The following is a 16,569-nucleotide window of genomic DNA, read 5'->3' on the forward strand; positions in this document are numbered from 1 at the left end:
TAACGTTTATCCCCAGGCAAATTCAGTTGCAACGGGAATACGAAGCATAGCGGGTCAAAAGAATCTCTCCTCAAAATTCTGCAGCAATGGACCGAGATGCACAAAGTGTTAGAAGTGTGATGGTTATATTGAACATATTATTCTCGGTGGGAATCGCCAAATGTTCATTAAAGATCGGTTTAAGAGAAAACTGTTCGATCATCCAAATTAAATCATTCAAAGAAGTAATTATGGATTCGCTTTCTTTCACTTACAGTGCTTTGGTCTTTTGTACATCACAGTAGGGTCGTTTATGATCAGCGTGATCAGGGATTATTCGATTATAGATGATACCCAGATTGTCCCCATTACGGTTGTGGTCCTTGGATCCGCCATGGTTCTTTTATCTTTGCAGAGCTGCTATGGACTATATCGAGAAAAGCCGAGCGTTATAACCTGTGTAAGATAAAAATAGCTGTAGAAAATAGAATAAAAACTTAAATAATTGAGTTTTTCTTTCTTTTAGTACTCCGTTCTGAACCTAATGCTTTTGTTAATCCATATATATTTCGTCTCCTACTTATGGATGGAGCTGGGCCCTAAAATGCACATGTCTTCAGATTCATATCCCAAATACCCCGCCTCATGTTTCAATATACCCATCCATGGGGGTGATATGGAGCTAAACCATTGCCGGGAGGCTATGTTTTATTCTTGGAATATGTGTGCCAACATTATCAAGTTTACGAGTGTTATGGTAATAGTTTTTGAGGTAATGTTCCTAAAATTCCACGCGGTTCAGATACTGATGACAATTTTCTTTCGCAGTTTCTCACATTTGCAATTGGCTGTTATATAGCGGATTCCGGTCGCAACGCAGAAAGAACTCAGTACCTAAGGAATAGCATGGGATTTAATTTATAACTTTTAGGAGGTTGTAAATTGTACTAAATTATAAAAATGGTGCATAATGTGGCGATGCTTTTTATACCCGATACTCAAAATGAGTATAGGGGTAATCAAAATCAAAAACACAGAATAAAAGAGAATGACAATATCTTCCAGACTGCAGAATGTGAACCAGATCGTATCGTTATTATAGCCAGAATGAAGAAAACAATTTTTTTTTTCTCCCTCTGTCTTTTTCTAACACACACGATCGAAGATACGAGAAAATTAAAATCGCGCAAGTTAGGAAGAAAAATATCTATCAGATTGTTGAATCTGGATCATTTTTATGGCCAAAAGGAACAATTATAGGACACGCTCAGACTGATTTTCTGTTTCTCTTGCACGCACTCTTTGTCGTGTCTTTTAATATTAGCGGCGTCTGCCGAAAGAGAGCCATACTGACTAAGTATCGGGTATAAATGTAGAGTTGCGGTCGCCGCAGCTACTCACAACGTTCCCCCTTTTTATTTTATTTATGCTTCTCTGAGTGTTCTCTTCGCTTCGCCTCTCATGCCGATTCTCGAGTAGAAAACTAGGAAACAAATTTTCGAACTCTTTCCTTTATTAAAGAAAATAAAATAATTAAAAGTAAACCAATTTTATACAAATTTTCTTGAGCGCTTGAACTTTATAGTCCTTATTCCTCTCTAGAGTGTAACATTTTGGGTCTCTTCTTTAGTTAGGCGGCTAGGCGGCTGCAAAACTGACTCGTCGCTCATGCCTCGCAAAGATAAATATTGACTTCCCCCCAAGAATTACTTAGAACCCCAGCTTGAGTGGCTTACCTGCGCTGGGAGTGGAAAGAACTAAAAACGCCCTTATAAAGTTAACATATGATCGACGCAATAAAATGCAACATACTTTTGGGTGGAAGATAAAGCTTTGTGGCAAATCTTATTTGAAATAGGTGCTTGAAAAGCTTTCGTCGATTTGATTCTCGGTTATAAAGAATAGTAATGCGATGAGCTATTTCAGTTACGAGCGGACCTGAAAAACGAACGAACGAACAAAGTGTACATTGTTTAACATTTCATAAAAAAAAACTACAGGAATATCTATTACAGCAATGGATTGCGGCGGAGTTTTTGTGAAATATGTGCTATTCATATTCAATATACTGTTTGTGGTAAGAAAAAATAATGAACGTTGGCCACTACGAGCGGTTTTTGCAAAATCCTGCAGTTGGCTTGCCACAATATCTTATCGCACAAGTGATATGTACAAAGACAAATTAAGTCTCCAACATGAGCCTGTTTGCGTTTGCCCCACCCTGGATACCATTTCCATGCGTTATCTTATCTGCTTTTATATCGTAGGTAGTGGGTAAAAATTGGTTTAAAAATGTAGAATTCCTTAAATAAATCATCGCATGCCAATGATGAACGCAATTACGGTTAATGGGCCGAAACAGATGTCACGAAAAAAAACAGTGTACTCAACAATGATAAGGGGGGCATGAGTAATACTCGTAAATTCGTGATCGTAGATAGCGCAAGAGCTATTCTCCACACAGATGCAAAACCCCGAGTGCATTCCCTATTGTGATGAAATATTTTTCCTGCTTCAAGAGTACAGTATCGGTCATACTTGAGTGATTCGGCTCAGAAACTACTGCTACTACGAGCATTTCGACCAAAAAATACTCTTTTTCACACTTAAAAACTAATGAACCTATATCATTCTAATTTTTGGCTCCATCCGTCGTTAAAATATTATGACTGCTGTTATACAACTAATTTTAGCCGTCGCTTGATTCATAGCTGCGGTGACTGTTTATCAACGAGGTTGACTAAGCAAAACAATTTGCACCTTTTTCATTGCAGATATGTGGCATTTTACTCATCACATTCGGTTCCATTATGGTCTCCACCATCAAAGACTTTTCGAGCATGGATGAGACTTTCACAGCCAACAGCGTGGCCATCATAATCCTGGTCCTGGGCTGCCTCATCTTCCTCGTGGCGTTCATGGGCTGCTGTGGAGCCATTCGCGAGGATGCTTGTTGTCTGACCACGGTAAGATGAAATTTATTACTTAAACATCGAATAAATGTAACCCATTTTACTTCCTCATCGCAGTACTCCAGTGTGATGATGGTCCTGCTGATCAGTCAGCTGGTTTTGATCATCTACGTTTGGGTGGACCATGTACAGATCCAGCAATCCCTGGAGAAAATTGTGGAGACTATTTGGCAGCAGCGCAAGACGGACAGCATTCTCCTGGACACCATGCAGCGCACCGTAAGTTGGAGCCGTGGAGAGGCAAATGGAACTACTTGTATAATCCATGTTTATTTGTTTGCAGTTCAAGTGCTGCGGTCTGCATAGATTCTCCGATTACGGCGTCTCATACCCAGCTTCCTGCTGTGACTCACCCAGCAATGGTACTTGTGGTCTGACGTCGGTCATGCTGCGCCCTGGCTGCTTGGACGCGGTTGACTCGTTCTGGGATACCAACGTGAATATTATCAAATACGCCGGTCTGGGTGTCACAGCCATTGAGGTAAATTGCCCTTGTCCTACACTACACTACTTTACTGATGAGAATAATTTTATTTTTACAGCTCGTGGCCTTTATATTTGGTTGTTGCCTGGCAAATCAAACGCGCAACTCCGCGAGACGCCAGAACTATTAAGCTCCAAAGTATTAACTGCTAAGAAACATCTCCTATTCATGAGTTAAATAAAACGTAATACACTAGAAATACGTACGTTTTCAAGTTCATAAGAAGGCAGCCTTTATTTAAAAACGTTGTGAGTTGCTGCGAACACCGCAACTCTACATTTATACCCGATACTTAGTCAGTATGGCTCTCCTCCGGCAGACGCCGCTAATATTAAACGACACGATAAAGAGTGCGTGCGAGAGAGACAGAAAATCAGTCTGAGCGTCACGTCGGGCGCTGCGTAGCCAGTGCAAATTGATTTCTTGCTTTTGGCTACAAAAATGATCCGATCTGATCCAGATTCAGCAGTCTGATAGATATGGTCATTATCTATGATTCTGCGTTTTTAGTTTTCTCGAATGTGCAATATTGTGGATGCAACAGATTTTCGTCCTTTGTGGGGGCGGAAGGGGGTGGGGCGAAATTCTGAGATATACGTTTTATAGTGAGATCTAACAGAAGTGCGGATACCAAATTTGGTTACTCTAGCCTTAATAGTCTCTGAGATTTGTGGATGCCCCAGATTTTCGTCCTTTGCGGGGGCGGAAGGGGGTGTGGCGAAATTTGGACACGAAACGGTCAAGGTCCGATATCACAGGAGTGTGGATACCAAATTTGGTTGCTCTGGCTCTTATAGGTTCTGAGATCCTTGAACTCATATTTTGCAATTGGCAAAACCGACCATGAAACCTGTGTGTTAGAGAGAGACAGAGCGAGAAAGAATGAAATTGTTTTCTTGATTCTAACTATAATAATTATACGATCTGGTTGAGATTTTACACTCTAGAACATATAGCCATCCTCTACGATTCTACGTTTTTGGTTTTATCGTATCTTTAAAAATGTGGATGCCACAGATTTTCGTCCTTTGTGGGGGCGGAAGTGGGCGGGGCGAAGTTTTGAAATATTTTTGTAGCAGTGACATATTACAGAAGTCTGGATCCAAAACATCGTTGCTCTAGCTCTTATAGTCTTTGAGCACTAGGCGCTGAAGGGGACGGACAGACGGACGGACGGACGGACGGACTGACGGACAGACAGACAGGGCTCAATCGACTCGGCTATTGATGCTGATCAAGAATATATGTACTTTATGGGGTCGGAAACGATTCCTTCTGGACGTTACACACATCCACTTTTACCAAAAATCTAATATACCCCAATACTCATTTTGAGTATCGGGTATAAAAATCTTCAGCTCTGGACTTTAGCGCGCAGCTTTAATGAAAGCTATCGAAAAAAATATCTACAAAATGACAACGATATTTTTGCAGCACTGAACCATGGTATAATAAATGAGGAGGTAGGGAAAACTTAGCGAGCGGCATCTTGTTTGATTTACCGATTCAGGTTTTTTTTATTTTCGCTCACAAATCGTACTTACGTGTAACATTTATTGAATAAATTTTTATGGAATACATACACTTTCAAACAATTTCAATTTGGCGCGCACCAATAACACCGATAACAGAACTTGAATCGGGTAATAGGCTCTGCACACTGAGAATGAAAGAAACTCTCATATGTACTCGTTTCTCTTTTTAAGGGTATTCTATTGTATACCTAGTAACTTATAAACCATGGTTAAAGTTAGTTGAATTCATATATAAATATAAATATAGTGGCCTGGGTGATGGCTTGGAGCCAGGCAAACGGGTAATGAAGTCGTACCAGAAGCAACACCCGTCTGGCCGCCGTTAAACCAGTCCTGCATCTGTGATCTGTAGCAAGCAATTGTCTCCCGCAGGACCATAGGTGTTCGTCATTACATTTACCATTCGGAGGCCGTCGTGTTCGCAGCTGTCGCCGCAGTTTGTACTCTCCGGTAGCTCCAGCGACAATCTCAGCGTACACACTGAACTCCAATAGGAGCCTAGCATTGGATTATTCGGCTGCCGCGTAGACCCATCACTGTTGCCATCCTCTAAGCCGTCATCGTCGCAATTATCTTATAGTAGAACAAGCGTATTATATAGAGTTATGTAAATAAATCGTCCTCTAAACCAAAATGTACCTGAATCCTGAGAGAACGATATGTTGCCGATGACAAAAGCCACGCCCCTCACAGCTAACTTCCTCACTCTGCATGCAACCTCTGTCAGGAGGGAATCCCTCGTTCTTCGCATTTCCCTGCCTCGGTGGCCCACAAAGCAAGCGGCCAGGGAGTCGACCACAACGACTTTTGTTTTTAGTGCAGCCTGGACATCGTCAGTCATTTGCTGGTCGAAGGCTTTGAGTACTTCAATGAGCTCCTCTGATGTAAGGACCTCTACCACCTGAATGTCCGCCATTGCCTTCTCGCTTGTTTCCTGGTCCACTTTACGCTCCAGCAGCATGTCTTGTATCCTTTTGGTGGAGAAGTCTTGCTTGGTATCGATGAAAAGCACTTGCCGTTTGTGTTTCCATACAAAATTAAGAGCCAAGGTGTACATTAGTTGGGTCTTTCCCACGCCAGTCTGGCCACAGACTTCCCAGACTCTGCCTCGCCTGAACGGCTGCGCAATGGAGTCCAAAAACTTGTCCAATCTGAAACAGGCCGGTCAGTAAATACAACAACTCTGTTCACATTGGCCTTTGAACTACGCTACTCTTCTATGCCCGTTCCATAGTCAAGCTCGTTAACAGTTTCCACAAATGTCTCCGACTGCCATGGCAGCATATCCAGCTCCTTCTTAATCTCCAGTACTGATTCCACTTTGATGCCCAGCAGCTTGTGCAGTTTCTGGTCCTCAGCATCGTGGAAGTCGAGCAAAGTTTCGATATTGTTTTTTGTTAGTAAATTCAACTGATATTCGGATAATAATTTTTTGCCCGTCGGAGTTTGCAAAATCTTCTTCTTCAGATCCATTCCGTGTTGTTTTTAGTGAGACCCGATTTTTCGACCATCCCGAAATGGATGGATGGTGGATGGTCGTCAGTGTGAATAGCATATATGACCCAGGCTAAACTAGTCAGTCTCTAGGGTATACAAATGCCTATACCCTGGTCGACAACAAATGAGTCTGCGAATACCAGCGACTATTGAACATTTCTGTTGAAACCGCGTTTTTGTCAAAATAAAAAACATGCAAGTACTTAAAAGTAGTTAATCCTGATCAAAATTGATTCATCAATCATATAAAATTATGTGGGCAAAACTGAGAGGTTTATATAGCTGGGAATATTCGTCGGAAGATAATAAGCGAGCAAGTGGTTAAAAAAAGCTAGTTAAGTAGAAAATTTACTCATTAATCGGATAAAATTATGTGGGCAGAACTAAAGGTTTTAGTTAGGCAGCATTATTCAACGGAACAAAGAAATTGAGCAATTAGAACGATTTTTCTCTTACGTTTCATTTGTTTGACCAATTTTTGCGAAAAATGCAATAAAAGCAAGTGGTTAAAATAAGCCAGTTAAGTAGAAAACTGATTCATTAATCGGATAAAATTGGGTAGGCATGACTAAATGTTTTATCTAGCTAGTAATATTCGACGGAACATCAAAATTGAGCAATATGCTTTCCAATATTCGACGGAGAACGATTAACCCATTGCAAGCCAAGGGGGTATTTCAATTTTCCACCGAAAATAATGAATATTTAATAATGTTAGCGTAGTTGAGGTGAAAGTGAGCGTGGTTATTTTTAAGTTCAGATGAAAGATGGCATGAATCTACAAGAAGAATTAACAATCGTTAATATATTCCGCTATTTACCTCAAGTAGTTGAACTTTTTAAGTATAGGGGGCTTATGTGGGCTAAGTTCGTTTTTTTTTATCGATAAGTCCGCGGTCACACTGTTTCTGTAGCTTTGTAAAATTTTTCCCGTTGAACGTGTCGGTTACGCGCTGGTTTTTAACGCAATTTTTTAAAAGAAAAGGTAACAGAAGGCGTGCGCTATTTTGAATAGAAAAGTGGTTTTGTGTTTATGGTTTATAGAATTAGGAGAACAGAACTGCACCGAGTTTTCCCTGTTGTCTTGACAGCTGCTCGAAACTCCAGCCAAGAAATAGATGCTGGGCCCCGACGCCGCTGAAAGTGGTTGTTGATGGAGTATGTGTGTTTGTGTGCGGGGAGGGAGAAGAAAGATGTGCCGAGACGTAGTATGCGCAGCGGAAAGTGCGGGGAGGCGTGGCGTGGCGAGGGGAAAACTTGTGTGTGAAAAGCGGAAGAAAATTGTATGAAATTAAAACAACAATACGGCGGCATTGTGGCTCTTGTTTTCTGATGATGCAGAGTGCACTGAACTTTTTTCCTCTCGTTTTCCTCTTTTAATTCTCTAGCACCATTGACGCCTGCCATTGTCGTTCTTCTTCTTCTCCTCCTCATACTTGTTGTTGAAAAAGTTGCACGCTGTATTATTTTCTTTTGTTGGCCTCGCAACTCGTTCGGAAGGACGTAGGAAAAGAAAAGAATGATAATGACGTTGCAGACAATGGATGCTTCGAGAGCTGAGAGCTCCTTATCTGCGAGGAAATGCGACCTTTGTAGTATATTCTGATTCAAGACCTCGTTACAAAAAAAGTAAGGTCGGAAAAGTCGTGAATGTAGCACCAGCCGCAGTAGAGTAAATACTTGGTTCCGGGGAATTAAACCACAATAAAAGTTTTTTAATTTCACAATTAAAATGTATGTACATATGAATGTACATTAAAGCGAACATTTGTTGGCATTCATTTACAGTTGAATAAACAACGAATATTAGGAATTATTTTATATATCCGTAGAGTAATTTGATAATTGACATAACATGAGCATTGTTTAAACGAATTTGATTTCAATTGCAGGTGATTTCAGAAAAACTCCCATCAAAATGGACTGTGGAACATCTCTCGCCAAATACATACTCTTCATATTCAATACCATTGTGTCGGTGAGTACTATTGCCAAAGCGAAAATAAATCGAAAACCGAAACCCCGAAACGAAAACGAAACCGGTACAAACAAGCTCGAAAGCCATTCCATAAGGAGGGAGACAAACTGTTACCTAAACGCTGTCTGTTGAAATACGAACAAATAAAAAATTGGTGAAATTTATTCAATATTATGGCATATGCAATATGCATATTAAAAGCGCATTTCTAGCGTTACGCCTTAGGGCAGACAGACGGCGCCCCTGAACCCCTTCATTGTTCCGCACATATTGGGGTTCTGGGAAATTTCAACAGAGAGAACGCTTTGAGCTCCTCGTGACTGTGTTGTTTGTCTTGCTATTGAAGTTTGATGACATCATCCATCGCCTTCCGTTCAGCTTCCAACGCCGCCACAAAAACTGAAATTCCGCATTTATCTCCTCTATACTCATTCTATGCTTAGTGGAGGGGGAGCACTGTGATTCCGGGAGCGGTGATAGGAGTCGCCTTTCATTTGTTTGTTTTCCTGCCCGTGGACGCTCTGCTTATTTTCTGGGATAAAAATCTCAGAGTCTGCAGATTCCTGTAATTCAAGCTCATATTTTGATTGGCGTCACAAAAAGCTCACTGCTCCGATCGGATCTCTCTCTGATGTCATGGAAATGGGATGATTCAAATAAAACGATTCACTCCCGCATTCGTACGTCCCCCTGTTATTGTCGACCTTCTGGATCTTCGGCCTTAAGCGAAATGTGCTGTAAATAATAATTCAAGCAAATCTTATTAAACTCATCGTAAAGCCAACAAAATTTGTGAATATTTAGTATTCGTTGTGGGATCGCAAATTAACGCCGCGTGAATCACAAAAAATAAAAAGTGTACTCTGAAAAACCGAAGCGAAACTTAAAAATATATACGAGTATATATATGTATATACAAGAGAGCAAATAAGACAGAAACTCATCACAAAAGGAAAACGAAAAAGTAGAAACGAGAAACGACAAACACAAAAAAACTTGTTGCTCTAGAGAAACGAGATAAAACAACAAGAAAAAGACAAGAACAATCAACTGGTTGTTGTCGGGGCAGCAGTTTTTTTTGTTTCCATACTCTACATTTACACGTGCAAGAAACTCCGGGGACACGATACACTCGCAGTGCATCACTGTGTGCAGATACATATGTATGTACTTATTTAACTGCGTTATCCGAGTACATAACACACCTGACAGACAGCCAGACCAAATAATTAGCGAGCCAAGCCAAGCCGCCTGTTGGAGAGCCGTCCCCGTAGCGACAACAAAACCCACACCAACAATGACCCCGCAACGCTTGAGGGGACAGCAACAACCATAGCAACAACCACTATATCAACAAAAGCTAATACATTTTGCAACAAAAGCATGAAAAATGACTTACGCACCCCGAAGTGAACATACCCTAGTAGTTGACGGACTGGACTATCCATTGAAATTTTATCCAAGTCTTTAGGGGCTAGTTTTTTGGTTACATCAATATTCTGTTCGCCCATACAGCCTTTAAATACCATTGTTATATTTTTCGAGCACCTTCTTGCTGTTACAAACAACTGACGAAAATTACAAATACCCTCTGCGCATATAAGGGGGAAAATCCAAGTTAAAAACATGGCTATGATTGTGTCTGTGGCTATGTGTATTTACCCCCATGGATTCAAGTTTCGTAGTCTCCGCACGTCTGTGGATCGAATCGAGTCCGAGTCAGAACCTAGCGACAATTGCAGCCGTGGCTAATGACAAACCTGAACTGTGTCTGGCGGCCATTAAGTGCAACAGCTCCGAGTTCTCGGTAATTTTTTCAGCTGGGAAACTCGGCGAAAAGATAAGTACAGCACCGCGAATGAGTATTACCATCGTATGGATTATGAATGACCTGCACTCGGCGAATGAATCACATATGGCAACTTCCTGTGGTCTCCGTTTCTGAGCAACTAAATAAATAATTTATGTACACATTTGCTGAGCAAAACCAAGAGTAAGCCCCCCCCCTTTCAGTGAGGGAAAAGGGTGTCTGCTTGTTGAGCTTTCACAGTATGTATGTATGTACATATGTATGTATATGCTTATCAGATCCCAATTGCATGTCTCGGGTAATTTAGCTGTTAATTGTCATCTTTCAATTACACGTTCTAGACACGCATATGTGTGTCCTGTTGCATAATGCGTAACTCTTCTCTCAGTCTCACACTCTCTCTATCTGTGTATCCCCCCATTTCCGTCTCTTGCTGTTCGCTGCGTTGGACACAGAAGATACAATTTGGCGCCAAACAACGCAATTCAGAGTTAGTTCTGGGTGTGGTCCCCCTCCAATCCCCATTAAAATATATGTATATATACATATATCCATCTCTTTATTGCAGTAAGAAAAGTTTTTTATTTTGGAGGGTTGTTTTCTGCTCTTTTCGGGGGCGCACCACTCTCCACTAATGATCTCAGACCCTTGTTGGAGTACTCGGTATTTGGCGAAAATAATTTGCATTCCATTTTCATTTCCGTCTGACGTCATTGAAGCTGCCTGCCGCTGACAGCTTTCTGTGGAATGTGGCACACAACATTGTCTCTGTCTCGGCCATTTTTATATGAATTGTGTAATGTCCTCGTTAGCGAAAAACGGGGCTAAGTAAAAGTTGGAGAGGAAAAGCTGGCTTCCCAAACGGGTTCCAAGTCGGCGAACTCTTTTCATTTCTTTTGTAGTACCCGAGTATTACCTACTTGTTTGCACTATACGAGTATTTCTGTTGATTAGTGTAGACAAAGTGGGACAATTAGCAGAGCGGCCAACACTCACTTTGTTTAAATATTACAATGCGATTTTTGGGTCAATTTTGAGATGAAATCATTCATAGCCAGCCGCCGCCGCCGCCGCCGCCGCCCACAGAGATATTCCGATCTCTGTTCGAGTTCTCGAGTTCTAAACGAGTGGAAATTGGAATTGAGGTATGCCCACTCACTGCCCGCACATACACATCGTGTTGAGATACATACATATACAGATACAGTACTCGTCTACAATATGGATACAGATGTTTAAGCAAACGAGCTGGTATGCATCATGAAATCAAGTAAATTCAATTAATACTCGTAGAGCTGTCGTTGGCGTTGAGAGATCAAAGTTGCTCTTGCATTGTCTGGCTCTCGCTGGGACCCTCGATCGTCATAAAAAAGCCCCCAAATTGCAGTGCACTTTAGACCTTGTGAAGATTTATCCCGCAGCATTGTCGTGTGTGAATGTGAATGCCAAGTGGGATGTGGGAGATGTGAAGGTTCTGTTTGAAGGTTACTCTGTTCTGTTTACCTTATCTAATCGCCGCGTCCTCTGCATAAGTTTTGTTTGCCTGCAAATACAATTTTTAGTCTAATATTAATTGTAGTGCTAACTGGGTATTACGTAACGCGTTTACTTATTTTAATTATCATTAGTTAGCCGCCGGGGATGAGCACCGCTGGCAGTTGGCGTGCCTGGACATGTCTGGGGGAGGCGGGATCCCTGAGGTCAGCTCCGGGTCTCGGCGGTAATTAAGTCTTTCAGCATGGTAATTGGCAGCTCCCTTGCACTCCATTTTCAATTAAACTAAACGAGCGGGCAGCTGATTAATTTGAACTATATTTAGCTGCAAGTGTTGGCAGCGGCCAGCTAGCTGCCTTATGCAATGCGAGCCATTTATGGCCCAAGTTTGTCGACCGGTCTAGATCGATAGTTACACTGCAGCACTACAGCACCGCAGCACTCTGTCTAACCACATGACTATCCTTTCTGTCTGTCTGTCCACAGGTCATCGGCATTCTGAGTATTGTGTATGGCGTGCTGATCCTTAAGAGCATTGGCACCATTGAGGTGAATGGACAGGTGGGCTTTCCCCCGCAGGCCCTCATGCCGATCATCTTGATCGGCATCGGGTCGATTGTCGTGTTCATCTCGTTCCTGGGCTGCTGTGGAGCGATACGCGAGTCGGTGTGCATGACCATGAGCTATGCCGTCTTCCTGTTGATCCTGCTGATCGTGCAGCTGACCATTGTGGTGCTGCTGTACACCAACAAGGACAAGTTCGAGGAAGCCATGGGCAGGGTCGTCGACCAGGCCTGGGAGTCGCGTGAGGCCCGTGAGGGAGGTGTCTTTGATGCTATTCAGAAATCGGTGAGTAATCCTCGCACAATTTGATGTTTATTTATTGCGATGCTAACGAATTTCTTTCCGCATCCTAGTTGAAATGCTGCGGTCGTGCTTCATCGGCCGATTATTTGATCAATCTGCAAGCACTGCCCGATAGCTGCTGCGACGGAAGCTGCCTGAACCCGGCTAACATCTATGGAGGATGCCGTGGCAAGTTCGTGGACTTTATGTCTGTCAGCACTGACAACGCCAAGTATGTGGCCATCGGCCTGATTGGAGTTGAGGTGAGTGCTGCCATAAGATTATACCTTTGGAGCCAGTTAAATAATCAAATTACACTTACAGCTGGTTGGCTTCATCTTCGCCTGCTGCTTGGCCAACAACGTGCGCAACTACAAGCGTCGGAATGAATACTAAGGCAATGTGCAGCTCAGACGCATCCGCATCCGCACAACATCCACAAAACACACACAAAAACACGCACACACATTCTCATTAACTCTTTATCGTCGTTGAACACACACCTACTCACACACAGAATTTGACAAAATGAAGCCAAGGAGGAGAGAGAACACTTTGGAGTAAACCATTTGGTTAAAAATAATTAAATTATGTGTCAAAAAATGATGGAGTAGACAAGAAAAATGCTTAGTCTAAGGCGATATGAAACGCTTACATTTTGTATATCCTATGTATTATTGAAATAATTCGTATATTTGCGTACTGAATGAGCAAGCGATACAATTCCCAAAGCCTTTGTACAATCCACTCGAACTTGTTGAGCCGAAATCCGAACGAGAACACCCCCAATGGAGCTGGTGGTAGAGCCACGCTGAAACGTAACCATAACCATTTTATTGTTTTTTTAACTGTTGAAAAAACCCCGCTCCAAATGAAATATAACCTTTATATAAAGTTATTAAATATACAATACATACATATATGTACACTGTTCATTCTATTCATATTTGTATAGTAGAATCTCTGGATAAGATTTGAATTTTTGTAAAAATGCATCAGGTCAGCGAGAACCTCGAACATTTATGAATAAAGCATTTACTATGTATTTATATACCACAGCCATGTTATTATATAATTTCACTGGTAAACATGCCCCCCTCCCTTGTAATCGCTGGGCTTTGTTGGGTCCTTAGTTGCCATGGCACCAACCTATTGCCCTTATTCGCTTCACTAAACGTTATGACCTGCAGTGTACACCAACATATATATATATATATTTGTACATCTGCTTACCAAATAGGCACATAATAATAAGTAATAATTGAAGTGTCATCTGTATCCGTATAAACCCAAGTGTTCACACTTATTTTTTACTGCTCTGCTGGTGAAAGTATGGCTCAGTTCATTTTACGCATCGGACATGTGTTGTGTGCTCCAAAACTGTCTTAAACATGTCCTTTTCGTTGCATCGCTCGTAATACAAATGATTATAATCTGTTTTATGCTGCAGGACTACAAGCATATTCGTCATGGAACTACCAGTAAGCTTTACCGACATTTCGAGCAACTAAAGGAACTAAAAGTATTTCCTTTAGATAGAGGCGATCCCGATGTTTTTAGGATGAAACACTATTTTGATATTTGGACACTTCATAGCATGTGCGGGACACTGATGACCATACTTAAGTTCAAGGTTTGATATCAGATGCGACACTTCATATGTGTATACATATCTGTAATTCAATGGGATAGGACCTCTGCTATCTGCAGTGGTGGGTGCTCATGACCTGGATCTACATTGTAGCTGGCCTTGCTCTTCACTTGCTTCTGCATGACTTCCACGATGAGTTCTATGGTATTCATGAGATGGTTCGAAATTACTTTGCTCTTGGTAAGCAAATAGCATTTGGTTACATACATATGTATATGTTTGGTATTTATCTGCTTATCCGATTGTCGTAAAGGTTACATGACTGTTTGCTGCTTGACAGTCACTTTTTCCGCCAGACCAGAGGAATAGATAGGGTTTATACATTACATATATTCATACTTAGAGGTACTGGTAATGGCTCTGCTTAATGAGTATCAATTATAATGATTAATGATGATTAATGCAGATCCGTGCAGCTCAGGACCTGCACTGCAGTTGATTTCCAGTGGATATTCGTAGTGGTTTCGAGCATGAACTGCAACTTCTGCGTTTTTCTGGGGCTCAGCCTTTACTTTACCCTAACTTGGAAACTTTTTTCCAAATTTTTGCCCTGCCTGGTAGATTGTATTCAGTTGTGTAAGTGATATATCATCACTTTATGAACTGAAATAATGTTGCTCACCTTTAGACTCTTGGGAGGAGTACTGTGAAACCTATTCATTCGAACAGTCGATGATATTGTTTGCGCTCTACGGCAGTAGTGGATTCTTGTTGGTATCTGGCAATTATAAGGTAGGTTAAATGGATTATTCTTTAAACTTAAGGAACCCAATGTTGGCTATATTCCAGGAACTTCAAGTTTTCTATAATTGGCTCATTGTCACTGCCCACATAATTGTCCTAATGTGTGGTTATATTGTCTTTGCAAGGCTCCTAAGGGATCATCCGCTATGGCAGGGAACTCTTATATGTGCTGGTGGTTATCTACATACTCTCAAATGGATATCATTTTTAAATTATAAATTTCTACATTTTCTCAGGAACTTTGGTGAGCAGCTTTATAACAGTCCTCTTACACGTTTTAGTATGTAAGGACATCGTAAGAAATCGTTGGATAAGGACCATTTTGGGAGCCATTATAGTTCCTTCTGGATCTGTACGAAATGATCGCAATAAAATATATTCCTAAGCACCCTGTAAATTTATGATATGTATCTATAAAATGTAAACATTAAATTTAACAAGAATTCCACTAGAACTGATTTCTCTCTCAAAGGAAATGGGAACTAATCTTTTTTGACTTCTTAATTCGTATTCTTCATATAATTTGTGTATTGTAGTGCAAGCCTAACTTTTTAGATAGGCCACAGAATAATGTGTCACGCCTATTTGAATCTAATGACTAATCTGCCTCTGACGTAGGACATACATATGTGTGTATGTAGCGTTGGCACCATCTGGCTATATCTTTTATCAAGTCTAGCTTGGTCCCTTCGCTTCCCTTTTTTGATGAGTGCGAAGCTCTCTGATAATTTCAACCCATCTGCTGAATTACCTTCATAATGTTGTGCTCCCATGACTATTGTCAATTACGACACTAATGGATAATACAATTTCATTACTCAATAAGAGGTGTGCGGGTTCTTTCAGCAGGCAGTTAGTAGGGCTTCTTTTCCGAAAATGTGCAAGCCGATGCCGATGTGCTCCGTTTTCGCATATCTCTCTTTTTTGCTGACTGGCTCTGTAGTGTTTATTTCAACAAATTTTTGGAAATCCTGCTGGCTGCCAGTGGACTGTATTTGCATTTTACGAACTTCAAAGTTGGTAAACTGAGAGATGTCTCAAGCACCATCTTATATATTAAGTAATTTCAGATAAAACTGCTGCTCTGCCTCTGGATTGTCGTGTTTGTTATTGTCGAGATCGGGATGGTTTTTATAATCATCTTGGAGAGTGTTCAGAATTGGGGACCCTACTCATCTCTGCATTTAATGCATATATGTATGTAGGTAAAGAGGAAACTCCGTAATTCGATATAGATCGATTCGCCTTTCCTTAATTATTCTAGGTTTGGCCGTATATATTTTTGTCTTCGTTTGCAGGACTTGCAAAAACCTAAAGTATTGCTCTATTGAAAAAACAGCCAAGTAAAACGGAAAGGATTTTTTAAATGGACCTCAACGATATAGCACAATATGTATAGTCATAAATGGATTTTTGTCATCTATGTATTTATTGTATTTACATACATTGAATCGAATGATTCTGCAATTCGTCTCCTCAATTACATCCATTTCGCTGCTGATGTCCTCATAATTATTATCAATTATGATATTAGACAATACAATTTCCCATTCAATGGGCTTTGGTGAAAGAAGTTAGT

At 41.0% G+C, this 16,569-nt stretch overlaps 6 protein-coding genes across 7 annotated transcripts; 5 read left to right on the plus strand and 1 right to left on the minus strand.

The window, feature by feature from the left end:
• Nucleotides 1–59: 59 nt before the first annotated feature.
• On the plus strand, nucleotides 60–1,060 carry LOC108159376. The gene is made up of 4 exons (XM_017292605.2): nucleotides 60–146; nucleotides 257–439; nucleotides 506–751; nucleotides 808–1,060. The coding sequence occupies exons 1-4, from the start codon at nucleotides 87–89 to the stop codon at nucleotides 901–903; spliced, it is 585 nt and encodes a 194-aa protein (XP_017148094.1). The 5' UTR covers nucleotides 60–86; the 3' UTR covers nucleotides 904–1,060.
• An 840-nt stretch (nucleotides 1,061–1,900) lies between these two features.
• LOC108159373 (CD63 antigen) lies at nucleotides 1,901–3,634 on the plus strand. The gene is made up of 5 exons (XM_017292600.1): nucleotides 1,901–2,056; nucleotides 2,754–2,945; nucleotides 3,009–3,170; nucleotides 3,235–3,432; nucleotides 3,494–3,634. Exons 1-5 carry the CDS (start codon nucleotides 1,997–1,999, stop codon nucleotides 3,563–3,565), a joined length of 684 nt encoding a protein of 227 aa, XP_017148089.1. The 5' UTR covers nucleotides 1,901–1,996; the 3' UTR covers nucleotides 3,566–3,634.
• Nucleotides 3,635–5,076: 1,442 nt separating this feature from the next.
• Nucleotides 5,077–7,306, minus strand: LOC108159368 (DNA repair protein RAD51 homolog 4-like). Of its 2 annotated transcripts, none has more exons than XM_033392399.1 (3): nucleotides 7,289–7,306; nucleotides 5,610–6,121; nucleotides 5,077–5,543 (listed from the first exon to the last, which is right to left on the minus strand). In XM_033392399.1, the coding sequence occupies exons 2-3, from the start codon at nucleotides 6,025–6,027 to the stop codon at nucleotides 5,293–5,295; spliced, it is 669 nt and encodes a 222-aa protein (XP_033248290.1). In that variant the 5' UTR covers nucleotides 6,028–6,121; nucleotides 7,289–7,306; the 3' UTR covers nucleotides 5,077–5,292. The 2 variants fall into 2 exon arrangements, with proteins under 2 accessions (XP_033248290.1, XP_017148084.1); XM_017292595.2 differs by lacking the exon at nucleotides 7,289–7,306 and adding an exon at nucleotides 6,184–6,596.
• Nucleotides 7,307–7,349: 43 nt separating this feature from the next.
• On the plus strand, nucleotides 7,350–13,640 carry LOC108159371 (23 kDa integral membrane protein). Its single transcript, XM_017292599.2, has 5 exons — nucleotides 7,350–7,452; nucleotides 8,360–8,445; nucleotides 12,236–12,598; nucleotides 12,667–12,858; nucleotides 12,920–13,640. Exons 2-5 carry the CDS (start codon nucleotides 8,386–8,388, stop codon nucleotides 12,989–12,991), a joined length of 687 nt encoding a protein of 228 aa, XP_017148088.1. The 5' UTR covers nucleotides 7,350–7,452; nucleotides 8,360–8,385; the 3' UTR covers nucleotides 12,992–13,640.
• A 101-nt stretch (nucleotides 13,641–13,741) lies between these two features.
• On the plus strand, nucleotides 13,742–14,524 carry LOC108157951. Its single transcript, XM_033392403.1, has 2 exons — nucleotides 13,742–14,228; nucleotides 14,288–14,524. The coding sequence occupies exons 1-2, from the start codon at nucleotides 13,956–13,958 to the stop codon at nucleotides 14,495–14,497; spliced, it is 483 nt and encodes a 160-aa protein (XP_033248294.1). The 5' UTR covers nucleotides 13,742–13,955; the 3' UTR covers nucleotides 14,498–14,524.
• A 37-nt stretch (nucleotides 14,525–14,561) lies between these two features.
• On the plus strand, nucleotides 14,562–15,422 carry LOC108157952. The gene is made up of 3 exons (XM_017290096.2): nucleotides 14,562–14,978; nucleotides 15,036–15,162; nucleotides 15,227–15,422. Exons 1-3 carry the CDS (start codon nucleotides 14,919–14,921, stop codon nucleotides 15,373–15,375), a joined length of 336 nt encoding a protein of 111 aa, XP_017145585.1. The 5' UTR covers nucleotides 14,562–14,918; the 3' UTR covers nucleotides 15,376–15,422.
• The last annotated feature ends 1,147 nt before the right edge of the window (nucleotides 15,423–16,569 follow it).

The sequence above is a fragment of the Drosophila miranda genome, chromosome 3, assembly GCF_003369915.1.
Source record: "Drosophila miranda strain MSH22 chromosome 3, D.miranda_PacBio2.1, whole genome shotgun sequence".
In the NCBI taxonomy this organism is placed as follows: domain Eukaryota; kingdom Metazoa; phylum Arthropoda; class Insecta; order Diptera; family Drosophilidae; genus Drosophila; species Drosophila miranda.

Excerpts from the sequence above, each read along its gene's own strand:
- LOC108159373 (XM_017292600.1), top strand. The coding sequence starts at position 1,997 with ATGGATTGCGGCGGAGTTTTTGTGAAATATGTGCTATTCATATTCAAT. Across the intron at positions 2,057-2,753 it reads TATTCAATATACTGTTTGTG|ATATGTGGCATTTTACTCAT; the intron begins GTAAGAAAAAAT and ends TTTTCATTGCAG. Across the intron at positions 3,433-3,493 it reads TGGGTGTCACAGCCATTGAG|CTCGTGGCCTTTATATTTGG; the intron begins GTAAATTGCCCT and ends TTATTTTTACAG.
- LOC108159368 (XM_017292595.2), bottom strand. The coding sequence starts at position 6,443 with ATGGATCTGAAGAAGAAGATTTTGCAAACTCCGACGGGCAAAAAATTA. Across the intron at positions 6,122-6,183 it reads TATGGAACGGGCATAGAAGA|ATTGGACAAGTTTTTGGACT; the intron begins GTAGCGTAGTTC and ends GGCCTGTTTCAG. Across the intron at positions 5,544-5,609 it reads ATCGTTCTCTCAGGATTCAG|ATAATTGCGACGATGACGGC; the intron begins GTACATTTTGGT and ends TTCTACTATAAG.
- LOC108159376 (XM_017292605.2), top strand. The coding sequence starts at position 87 with ATGGACCGAGATGCACAAAGTGTTAGAAGTGTGATGGTTATATTGAAC. Across the intron at positions 147-256 it reads TATTGAACATATTATTCTCG|TGCTTTGGTCTTTTGTACAT; the intron begins GTGGGAATCGCC and ends TTTCACTTACAG. Across the intron at positions 752-807 it reads TTATGGTAATAGTTTTTGAG|TTTCTCACATTTGCAATTGG; the intron begins GTAATGTTCCTA and ends TTTCTTTCGCAG.
- LOC108157951 (XM_033392403.1), top strand. The coding sequence starts at position 13,956 with ATGTGTTGTGTGCTCCAAAACTGTCTTAAACATGTCCTTTTCGTTGCA. Across the intron at positions 14,229-14,287 it reads TGACCATACTTAAGTTCAAG|GACCTCTGCTATCTGCAGTG; the intron begins GTTTGATATCAG and ends TCAATGGGATAG.
- LOC108157952 (XM_017290096.2), top strand. The coding sequence starts at position 14,919 with ATGATATTGTTTGCGCTCTACGGCAGTAGTGGATTCTTGTTGGTATCT. Across the intron at positions 14,979-15,035 it reads TGGTATCTGGCAATTATAAG|GAACTTCAAGTTTTCTATAA; the intron begins GTAGGTTAAATG and ends GCTATATTCCAG. Across the intron at positions 15,163-15,226 it reads GGGAACTCTTATATGTGCTG|GAACTTTGGTGAGCAGCTTT; the intron begins GTGGTTATCTAC and ends ACATTTTCTCAG.
- LOC108159371 (XM_017292599.2), top strand. The coding sequence starts at position 8,386 with ATGGACTGTGGAACATCTCTCGCCAAATACATACTCTTCATATTCAAT. Across the intron at positions 8,446-12,235 it reads TATTCAATACCATTGTGTCG|GTCATCGGCATTCTGAGTAT; the intron begins GTGAGTACTATT and ends GTCTGTCCACAG. Across the intron at positions 12,599-12,666 it reads TTGATGCTATTCAGAAATCG|TTGAAATGCTGCGGTCGTGC; the intron begins GTGAGTAATCCT and ends TCCGCATCCTAG.